Source organism: Pholcus phalangioides, unplaced genomic scaffold (assembly GCF_987345545.1).
Source record: "Pholcus phalangioides strain wild (caught in Gottingen) unplaced genomic scaffold, Ppha-v1.0 ptg000003l_1, whole genome shotgun sequence".
In the NCBI taxonomy this organism is placed as follows: domain Eukaryota; kingdom Metazoa; phylum Arthropoda; class Arachnida; order Araneae; family Pholcidae; genus Pholcus; species Pholcus phalangioides.
The window spans coordinates 45157091-45169257 of NW_028301596.1; the positions used below are offsets into that span (position 1 = coordinate 45157091).

General features: G+C 35.5%; 1 protein-coding gene across 12 annotated transcripts in view; it reads right to left on the minus strand.

Moving 5' to 3' along the window:
• Positions 1-12167, minus strand: part of LOC149088669 (ovostatin-like) — a 106731-nt gene that overhangs the window by 48902 nt on the left and 45662 nt on the right. For 8 of the 12 annotated variants that reach the window (XM_089248776.1, XM_089248716.1, XM_089248729.1 and 5 more), the window contains exons 15-18: positions 10946-11095; positions 10731-10809; positions 10240-10328; positions 10016-10100 (exon numbers count right to left, since the gene is read on the minus strand). In XM_089248776.1, the coding sequence (XP_089104902.1) occupies positions 10016-10100; positions 10240-10328; positions 10731-10809; positions 10946-11095 (403 nt within the window). Of the gene's footprint in view, positions 1-1790; positions 1981-4671; positions 4799-8636; positions 8788-10015; positions 10101-10239; positions 10329-10730; positions 10810-10945; positions 11096-12167 lie in introns of all 12 variants that reach the window. The other 4 variants (XM_089248700.1, XM_089248709.1, XM_089248788.1 and 1 more) reach the window with 3 other exon arrangements.

Below are 12167 nucleotides of genomic sequence, written 5' to 3' on the forward strand. Positions count from 1 at the left end.
TTACTTTCGCCATAATATTTTATCACAAGCTGCTTTCCTCTGCCATCACTACCATTGCAACAAGCAAGAGGGTAAGACATATGAGGGGTTTAGAATCAGTGGTCTAAGTCACTGGAGTGCAATTTTTCATGGCAAAGCTTTTTTTCCTGAAAGCTCCCAAAAAAATCAGTTTTCTTTGAAATAGTTGACAAGGTTTCTGCAGCCACTAGTTGATTAAAATTGACTATTTGGGTTCGAAGATCATCGTCTGTTTACACACATTTTTCCTCAACATTTCATCACAACTAGTGGTTGGCATCTTCAGGAAAATGGTATAACTGGAACACAAGCCCTTCAAATGCATTTTTACTTTTTCAGACACTTCAGTCTTACAAGCACACAGAGTCACACTTCAAGTGTCTTACAAGTAAAAAATAATTTCAAGGAAAACTGATTTTTTGGAGGCTTTCAGGAAATAACGCTTTATTATGAAAAGTTGCACTCCGGCGACTTGGATCACTGATTCTCAACCCTCCATATGTGGGTTTCAAGTATCAACGGATTCAGCCAAAAAAAAGCAAGGTGAAATCATTGGGAGGGTTTTGAAGCAATAAGGGAAGGATATTTTCTGGAACCTCCTTCACCATAACAATCGAAAGACTAAATTCACATCTCCACCTGGGAAGGGAACTGGGTGGATTGAATTTACTCACCCCACCACTTGAATATCAAATAGCCATGTTTCTGGAAAATAGTTCAGAACTTCATTGTTATTATCTGCTATCCAAGATCTCCTTTTGTCCTCTGAGATCAAGGAGTCAACTGACCACTCCTCCGACTGTGTCAAAATTATTAGTACGGTTAACCTCCTTTTCTGATTTGGTAAGAAAATAAAAATTATAAGTGCTCTACCAACCATCAGGTCACAAGCGTATGCACACACACACAATCTATCTCTCTCTCTCTCTCTCTCTCTCTCTCTGCTGACGTTTGAAACACATTATAAGCTTCAAAGAAAAAATGGTTTTATTAGGTTCACAACACATACATACACATTTCCCAGCATGACCTAGGTCTTTGACCACCTGCTAAAATAACTCCATTGAGACAGAGCAACAGGCCATGATCTGGTTAGGAGGAGGCACCCAGACCAAACAAATATTTGGATAATGATGGCAATTATGTAAAAAAATAATGCAGGAACTAGTGAATAATTTGTATAAGATGTTTTGCGATACAAAAATGTTCTGAATAAAAAATAGTCATTTTATCTTTGCTTTCCAAATGCGCCTTGTAATAAAATAAAAGGCCCCACATGGAGCTAATCTATTTCCATGGGATAAATGTTCCATATGTAATAAATTCAATGAATGTGTTCCATTCTATAATTCAATAATCTAAATCCAAAATAAATCCAAATTCCACGTCAAAAAATATTGTTCCACAATTTGACATTAGTACGTGGATTAATATTGGGTCGTGAGACATAGCTTTATTCCCAAAAAAATATATCCCATTCATACTGTATCGATATACAGTATGAATGTGTGGTATAGTGTTTCCTTTCGCAGCTGTTCAATTCAAATTTCCATGGTCTTACAAAAACGCTAAGAAAAGTAAACTGTAGAGTGCATGTGCAAGGGTGTATAAAAATTTGAAACCGCCCATCACCATATATGCCATCACCAAAAAAATCTAAACAGTCTATGCTAAGACTAACTATTGATGCACCATCACCTTAATGCGAGTAAAATACTAGCTGAATTTTTTCCACTCTCCATGTAACGGTGCAATATGTCTCTGTCACTCACCCAACACACTGCATCTCAAACAGCCAAGTATCTGGGAAATAAGCACGAATGGCATCCTCCACAGATGATGTAGATGACCCTGATGCCGGAGCACTATCAGCAGCAGGAACCCTGGCTTTCAACCGAACACCACCACGGCCAGCTGATGCGGTAGGCCTACGGCCATCTGATACGATAGGCCTACGGCGCACTGGAATTTTCATATTAATACGATTTTCTGTTATATTCATCTTTCTTTTCTTAACATATGGGGGGGGGGCATAAAAATAATAAGTTTTTTGTTCTGATGGAACGAGAGAGAGGCTGTTACTTCTATAATAAGTAATTGTGATTCTTTTGCAGCCCACTGGGATTTTTCTCATCGTTGGTTTTCTATAGGACACTTTTAAGATAATGTCTTGCATCAAGGTCTATTTCAAGATAATGGGGGGGGGGGAACAGTTTGTTTAATGTTTGAGAAATGTAAAGGTTTACATATAGTCTTCTCGGCCAAATATGGCAACTTGTCACTTGAAGACAAACCACAACATATATGCCTTTCAACAAACCAGAATAGACTGAGACATTAACTATTTCTCTTATGTGATAATGTTCGGTTACTATCCAAAAATCGACCAATTGAAAGCACTAACTTGAGTTTCCTGAAGGTTCTGTCAATGAATTTAAACCCTTTCTTCAATGAATTTTTCTGCTAAAATTTTTTTACCAAATATTTGATAAATAAACAGTGAAAAAGACATAGAAAAACATCTAAGTGATGCTATCTCGACAACTAATGTGAATGATAAGCCACATAAGCCTTATTTACATAGACACGATTGCAGTGTATAAGGCAGTTCAATTTTGGAAATTGAATTTCTTTGACATACATAAAAATTACACCCTAGTTTTGGTGAATTTATAGGGGGTTCACATACCTCCTTTCCCATAATCCTTGTTACACTTGGATCCCTCTCGTATACACCTCATTCAAAAAAATCATTAAAACTCACTAAAAACTACTGTTCAAGAAATGTACATCAAAAATTTAGAATGGCAGTCTTGACAATTATGTGCAGATTAAGCCTCATTGACAATAAGGCTTGAACAAATAAATTTCTTTTTTCTAAAGAATATTGATAGATAGCCCATGCAGAGAAACAAAATTATGTATAAGTAGTAGCATGCCAGTTGTAATTAATATGAGGAATGTCTATAAAAAAATGAGGCCCTGATTAGCGGAAAAGGAAAACCCTGGAGCCAAGTTCCATATGTGCCAATTCCCGAACTTGAAAAATCTGTAGTTTGTCATTTGACGAAATATTTCGCTGCCGGTCTTATTTTCCTAGAGGAGAATCCAGCATTTCCCCTAATTAAGTTTTTTTTAATATGCCTGTTTTTTTCCTGTATTTTCCTCGAAATTCATTCGAATTCTTTTTCACTAAAATTGTTTTGCAACTTATAAATTATACTATGATACAATTATTAATATAAGTATGAATTTTCTCTAATAGAGTAGTTATATAACAAATTGAATAGCTGGCCCCTGGGAGTAGTAAATTCTAACACAATTGGCACGTTTAAAAAGGAATACGATAAACATGTTGAAAGATAACGATAAACAAATCCAGAAGCTCTACTCATACTTAGACTGAGACAACCATAAATATTTTTTATGGGCATTGTATAATATGTTATCATGAAGCCTATATATATATATATATAGTTTTAATTGTGTTTGCTGTATTTTAGACTTTCATATTTGTTATAGGAATCTTTTTCTCTGCCACCTCGTTGGGCATTTTGCCTGTTGTGGCCTTGTATTTGTATTTGGATTTGAATGTTGTTTATATAACATATTTGTGCGCGTGCATGCCATGCTAAATGTTTTTTTTTTTTTTTTGCTCCTTTTTGGCATCATATTTGGCCACGATTGACGACTACGAGTCACACTGGAATGTGAAAAACATGCTCAATATCCGATATTCATTATAGCAAATCTATAATACATACTTGAGTTTAACGAGTGGAATCTACTTAAAACTGTGTTTCTCAACATATGGTCTGCAAAGAGGAGACAGATGGTCCTCGGACAGACTTGAATTTAATTATAATTAAAATAAAAATGATTCACACATCATAAATATTAACAATATTTACATATTTGTTTGAATAAAATATTAGACCCGTATACCGGAAGTCAGTGGCTCTCAATGTGTGTGTGTCACAACTTTTAGGGGCATTTCCAACCTTTGCAAGAGGGAAGCTGTTGATATTGATTTGCGCCTGTTGAGTGCTTCTTAGAATATTCAGGGAAGCCATGGTTAAACATCTGACTGAAGTAAGGGGAGTCAGGTCCATTGAACTTTTACATACATTTTATGAGTCTAGGGTTCACAAAGATTGAGAAAAGCTGGCATAAACTAAACTCTTTTAACATTATTTTAATACTGCAGCTTCACTATGATGGAAAATAATTTGTTATAGCCGATATTTCTTAGTATCCAATTTTGTTACAAGAGGGCTCGACTGTATACACCTTGCGACCATCCAGTTGAAAAATTTGAATATCACTCAACTGAAAACAGAATATCAAAACTCCTAAGAAGCTCCATAAAAATGAACATGAATGAATGGAAATGAATACCAAGAAATACTTTTATCATCATATTTTATCACAAGCTGCTTTCTCTCCCATCACCACAGCAACAAGCAAGAGGATAAGAGATGCGCGTTTCAAGGGTAAAGGAATTCAGTCAAACAAAAAAAAAAAAGAGGCAAGGGTAAAATCAGGAAGAGTTTCGAAGGGGGAGGGGGGGGGGAATATTCTCTGAAACCTCCTTCACCACAACAATCAAGAGACAAAATTCATGTCTGTACTTGGGAAAAGGGAAGTACTCACCCCACCACTTGAATATCAAATAACCATGTGTCTGGAAAATAGTTCCGAACCTCTTTGTTATTGGAGCCAGCACTATTACCTATTATCCAAGTAGTAGCCTCTGGGGCAGAGAGTTCATCCTCCATCACTGTCAAAATTTTTAGCATGGTTAACTAATTTTCAGATTCGGTAAGATAATTAAAATTATGCGTGCTATCAGCAATCAGATAACCAGCAACAGTTTGTTAATTTTCAAAACACCTTATGAGCCTCGGAAAAAAAAAAGTTTTAATTAATGAAAATAATAGTTTTCATGGAATACTATTGATTTCCAAAGCATTTTTTCTTTTCAAACATTCTAAGTCTAATAGTCTACTTAGCATTTTAAACAGAAATTGTCAAATATTTCGTATATTTTTTGGCAATAAAACTCAATAAATTTCACTATGGAATACATGAAAAATAATTTACAGATTTGTGTGTGAGCATATAATAAACTATCTATAACACCCAGCACTGCCCAGGTTTTCTTCATACACTGCAGCATTACACTGCAGAAAAGGGATAAACATGCCTGAAAAGCATTGTTAGGGAACCATAGTAACAAAATTAAGCATTCCAAAAGTCATTGTTGGGGCTACAAAACCATTATTGTCCGACGGTTTTTTTTGTCCATTTTGGGTACTTACCCAGCTCTGAAGAACTTTTAATGTAGCCTATTGTTCAAGTCTGGTTGGTCTTGTTTGGTATACATGCAAAATTTGTGCAAAATCTGAAATTGTAGATTTGTATAAAGATTTGCTAAATTTTATGTAATAAATTACATTTTTTCCGGAGGCTTCTTTCTCCTGGACGCCATCTTAAAAAATCCTGAAAGTTCAACTTCAAGTGCTTGCCCTCTGATGAAAGTATATTCATATTTACCTTATTTCTTTCTAACTCAAAATTTACAGAGTCCTTCAAGCTAGGCACACATTTAAACACAAACAGGAAAAGCAACCCACACATTTGTGGCACCAAGGTGGGATACTCTGAAAGGGATGCGAGACTTCAAAGGCAGTACTATCAATAACAGAAACTCTTCACCGCCCCCCCCCCTTTTTTTTCTAGTTATTCATACATCATAAAAATCACTGAAAATTGTCAAAATAATGCCCATCAAGTGCAAAAACTTAAGATTTTTTAAGTACACCTGAAAAAAAGGAAATTCACCATACAATCATATATGGATAAGGAGTATCGGATGCTCAACAAGTACCAAGAAACCAACCATCACCTTTAGCTGCAACCAATTTGAACCCATAAAAGTTCTGCACCAGAAATGATAATACTGTTGAAATGGGGTAATTTCTCATGGTCATTCTGTGGAAGCACGATGCAAATCAAAGGAAATCACCTTCACCATATTGAAACAGATTCCTTTGGTGGTGGTGGTGGGGTGGAGGGAGATCATACATTTAAGTTTTCAACTCACCCAACAACTTCAATATCAAATAACCAAGTATCAGGAAAATATTGACGGACATCAGAAGTCTCAATATCAGTTCTGCCATTGACATTAGATGTTTTTATTTTATAAGAATAGCTGTATGAAAATTTATGATGAGCTTTTCTTCTGTGCCCTAAAATTTTAAGGACGAATTAATGAGCATCGGTTGATTATGTTGAGTTAGAATTATAATCATTCGTAAGCCAGTACATCTAGTCCTGAAAAGGAAAGAATAGCAGTCCCAACATGTCACATGAAAATTTAATGTAACAAGTTTTTTCCATACTCACACCTATGTATTACATCCAATTCCGATAACAAATTCCCAGTAAAGAATATCTAAAGAATATATATGTTACTTAACCCTGTCTACTCTGATTAGGCACATTTGCAATTATGTGGCAGGTATATAATAGTGGTATAATCATTCTTGGGGGGAGTGAGTGGGCCGGGGGGGGGGGGGTAAGAATTTTAACCTAATAAAAGAAAGGGACTTTCTGGATATTAGTGCTGAGATGAAATTCCGAAAGAAAAGTTGTTCTTCACCAAGAATCAAATCTGGGTCCTCTTGCAGTGAGTGCACCAATGACGCAACTCCTCCAACCTTATAAGCACGCATAGTAGTGTGATGCATGTCTCTGGTGTATTGGATAGTGAGCTTGCCCAGATTGCAAGAGGACCTGGAGTGGATTCCTGGTGGAGACAAACAACTTTTGTTTTCAAAGTTCATTCTCCGCACTAATATCCATAAGGTCTATTTCTTCTTTGTGTCGAAGGCCTGAAAAATAATATCAATACTGACTTATATTAAACTTTTTTAGAATTGGTTAGGAAGTGGGTGAATTTCATTTCCCTCCGTCTCCTTGTTTCACTAGTCTTCCTTTCCCATTTTCTTCATTCTTTTCAATTTGATCACTTTTTTTATTTGATCATACTCCCTTTTCCTCTCGACCAATATGCTCATCATTTTCCGTCTCCAGTTTTTCTCTACGTTTCTGTTATTTCCATTTTGTATAAATGGAGCTATTCCCTGTTCTAGCCCATCAGTGTAAAGAGTATATACCGTATATACTCATGTATAAGCCGACCCCCCCCCCCTTCAGGACCACCAAAACCGCAATAAATTGAAAACCCGTGTATAAGCCGACCCCAAAAAATCCGTGCATTTCAGAGAAAAAAAAATTCTTATATTTCCATGCAAAATGAATAGCTTATGGAAATTTCCAATAGAAAACAATTCAAACTTTTTAAACCGTTTCTTCTGAGTTTCCAAGCTTATCGTAATCCATCAGATCATCATAGGATGCGGCATCGCCCCTATAATGCGTACGTTGTCATCGCCATTGTCACTTTCAAAGAGGATATCATCTTCAGTTCCATCCATCGCATTGCTGATGCAACACTTTTTGAAGGATCGGATTATAATTTCGGTGGAGACAGAATTGCACGCCTCATGTACCCATTGGCACACTAGGCTAATGTCAGGTTTCTTCAAGGCACCACCTTTTGTGGTTTCTGTATCATCGGAACTCATCCATTCGATCCACAAATTCCTCAAACAGTCTTTGAAATGATTGTTGATGCTCACATAAGGCTTGTAAATCGACGTTAGCCCACCTGGTATCAAAGTAAATGATGTTTTCGATTTCTTTGCCTCATCTTTGACATTTTCGGAGGTTTGAACATATCCGGCTGAATGAATACCGGCTCTCGAACACTGCTACAAAAATGACTACTGATTGGGGGGGGGTCGATATTTTCCCATTTTCCCATCAAAAGCTGACCAGAGTATAAGCCGACCCCCCCCCCTCCACTTGAGGAATGAATTTTTCCACAAAAAAAACTCGGCTTATACACGAGTATATACGGTAGTTGTAAATTATCATTAGATACTACCTATATGAATACAGGACTGAAATCTGTCATTGGCCCGTTGTTTTCTCATTGTAAGCTACAGGGTACTGACATTTATCTTTTGTATATCCATTGAAAATGTCAATCACTATAGTGCTATTGATATTACTTTAATAATTATTATATATTTAGTTCAATTCTTTTAATTTGAAAGAAATAAATATGCAGGACTAAACAAAGGGGAAAAATTCAAATGTTTGTTATTTTTTAAGAAGTGTGAAATAATATCCAGTTATTATTAAAGCACTATCTAGAAATTTTTTCGATTGCATCTATACAGGAAAGTAAAAAACAGATCATTAATTTCTTATATTTAACATTGAACCTTCATTTTAAAGACATACTACAACTCCATTATATTGCCATACGACAGTTTTCTGCTGTATTGCTCCTTCACAGAGATAGGCAGTGTTGTTACTAACACCAAGCTCTTGACATCTATTGATAAGGAAGGGTTTTTTTCCCACAGGGTAGAGGGTAAAAAAAAAGCAGGGGAGTCCCATCAATGCCACCAAAATCAAAGGTAAAGGAGGGGCCTTTTTGCAAAAGCAAACAACTGATTCTCATCATTAATCCAACTCACCCAACCACCATGATATCAAATAACCATGTATCTGGAAAATATGTACGGATTTCCTTAACAGATGATCCATCTTGTAGTAATTCCTCTGACTCAATATTCAAACTGACCGAATTACTTCGTGAAATAAATTCATCCAATTCTTCATAATGAACTAAATCATTAGAAATAAAAATTTCTATTACATCACAAAATTACAAAAACCAACTATCGAGAGTTGGGTGAAGTTTTTTCTTATTAGAAGGCTTTACATCGAGATAGAATAAAATTTTAACATTTGAAAGAGAAACGGAAAAAATTGACAGTTTGGCCACTGAAGAAAATTCAGTGGTTAACAGTATTTGTGAGTACATGCATATATTATAAATACCTGAATTCAAAAATTTTATTTTACAGCATGAATTTATATGGTTTAATACATATTTGCTCTAACATGTTTTTTCCCTTGTTGAAGAGACAATCGTTAAATGAACCCATAGGTTTTATTTATAAATGTTTAAACATTGTACTACAGGGAGACAAAAGTATCCTATAGCCTACACACTCATCATATAATACGATCAAATTCTATTTTTTTGACTGCCAAATTGCTCCACTATGTTGCCATTGAGGCAATTTACTACAATTTCAAATCTGTAGAGATGTGAATTGTGTAATAATATTTTGTTGAGGAAACCAAATAAAGAGTGTTAAAGTCATATCACCACAGGACAATTCAGTACTAATCAAATTAGATAGGGGTCTTATCTTAGATGCAAAAAACTCTGGTGCATTTGCATATGTATGTCATTGTGTGCAGAATTTTTGCTTCTCGAAAGGAAGGAAGGACTTGTTTTACTGACTAATTGGGTACCAAATCTACAAAATACATCATGTTTGCTGTCTCTGACTAGACATTCATCTACCTGGGCTATTTCAGCTCGCTCAGTAGGAGCTGCCATCAAAAAAACTGACATTGATCTAATTTATTTTTCAAGTGACTGTACATTTGTGTTGTAGATCAGTTGAATGCTTTGGCAGAATCTTTTAAAAGATAAAACCAGCTTAAATTTGCACCTTAAAGTTAGAAAATCACCTTCAGCTGAAAACACCACAACGTAGTCATAGAGAGGGAAAACCTGGGCATCTCAAAAATGCAAAGCCTTCGTGACACCTATGCTAGCACAAAGGGGCAATAAGGTTGAATTGTCTTATCATTATCAAAGAAACTTTATAATCACAAATGCTTATATTCACACAAGATAAATTAAATGGAAATCATACACTGATTGCATCCCACAAGTTCTAATTAAACCCATGGTATAGAAATGGATCAAAGTTCAACTGAAGCAGAAGTAATCTAGATACATGAAAGGAACACAATGTCAAAATAATAATAATACCTGGAAAAATCGGAGAGCTGTATGTGTCAATTTTGCAGGGCCTAGAAAGTAGTACTAAATCACTTATAACCGAAAAACCAGCAGACTGAAATAAAAGGATTAAAAAGCTGTTACTTAAAGAAAATGATATATGTAATCAATAGGGCTGGGAACTGATTAATCAAATTTTAATTGAATATTTTTTAACGATAACCATTCATAACAAACATTAGAAAAAAAATTACTTCAAAGGCAGATAAGGCATCTTCGTAAGGAGATGATGCAGATGGTTGTCTAGGAGGCAGAAATATTCTGGAGTATTGTGCAGGTAGACCTAAAATAAAAATCGGGGATTTTCTCTTCGGATTTTTTTCAAAAGGGAATTTCACTTCACACAAACATTATAACACAGAATCAAAAGGAACTGCTCACATTAATCATCAAATTTGTTATCGAGTGCTCATAAAAAGCATGAAATTTTAAACCCAAGCAAACCACAGATGGTTTTAAAAATGCTAGTATCAGCTATTGACCATACTCCTTTCAAATGAGTTTGACTGTATCTTCTCAGATTTAATCAGCCAACTTTTTTTGGCATCTTCTGTTTGCATTTGCCTGCAAATATTGCCTTGCCATCCCCTCCCTTAAACTGAAATAGCAGCAACAGCAAATGAAGTAAAAAACAAATAGATATTAATTCATTCAGAACAATATTAACAGGAAATGCAGCAATTACCAGGTTGTTTCTCATCTTTTCCGCAGTGACCCATATTGTATGTTTGTCTAATATCCAAATTTCTGAGCCTATTGAATACCTATAATAATGGAAATAGGAAGCCATTATGGACCAATTAGTAGTTCCATCTAATTTTGCCTTGAATAACATGTACATTGCACAAGGTATGCATACATTCAAAAGACATGATTATGAAGTAAAATCAAATGACTCACATCCTCTAAAGTTAACTGCTTCGAAGAATCCATGATGATCACACTCTTGTCCACAACACGGACTCCACATTGAGAATATGGTGAAGCAGTCAGTGTCAATGATGTTGACTTTCCTGGTTCTTTTTTATCGCTTCCGAACTCCATAGTCACCTGAACCAAAAAAAGAAACTCTCATCCATAAAACAAGGTATATTTGTGAAAGATGTTATGTATTTTATTAAATTCTGGATGTAGGCTATCCAACACGGGGGTGGGAGGATCCAATAACTGGATTCATCCACACTGGAATTTTACAACTTGCACTATGATACACAAATAGTCAGAGATATAGACATAAGAATAAGAGTTAAGTTAATGGGGAGTCAGGTAATAAAGTTTTCAATAACACAAATCCTGGCCTCCTTAATCCTTAACAGTAGGGGGGGGGATGGTATGGCTGAAATCGGCAATTATTGTTAAAGCTTGGACCGTGTGTGTTATGGAAAAAAGAAAGAAGCAAATCCCTATACTTCTCAGCTCCCTACTTCTTATGCAAGCAACTCTTCAAAAAGCCAGGCTATTGCTAAACCATAGCATATCATGCCTTTATTACAGAATCCAAGCTATGGGTACTATATGTTGTCCTTGAGTAATTTGCTGAGCGATTGCGTAATGTGGATAAGAAGATAACAAGATATTGTGACATTTTATTACGAAAAAAGCAACATACACCAGGCAAACAGAACATTGATGAGGATCCAATCATCATCAATATACCTAAGGGATCTGCACCTCCCAAATCTTATATATGGCTGAAGACTGTCATAATGCAGTCGAAATTGGCTTGTGCATGGGTAGAAAAGAAACAGAGCAAATGACAGGCACATTTATTTTTGAAATTCCCCAAGGAACTTGAGCAGAAATAGTATGGAACTACCTAAAAATAGTCAGTAAGTAATTGGAAAGTTTTTTGACAACCTTTTTGACTTGCTTCATTAGTAATTTTGACTGAAGACAGTTACATTTGAGCCTTTTTTCCCCATGTCAGTGGCTTTGTATTGAGTCAATTTTGCTACTGCTTTTCAGCAAAAGTGTCTCTTCACCAAAAACTTCTTATCCGAGTATATAGCAATAATTTTTAGATGGCATCTGTAAGTGCATAAATTTACTGCATAGCACACAACAACTTCTTTCTTTGATCTGTTTTTTTTAAAGCCTGATCCACTATAGAGATTTTGTCTCC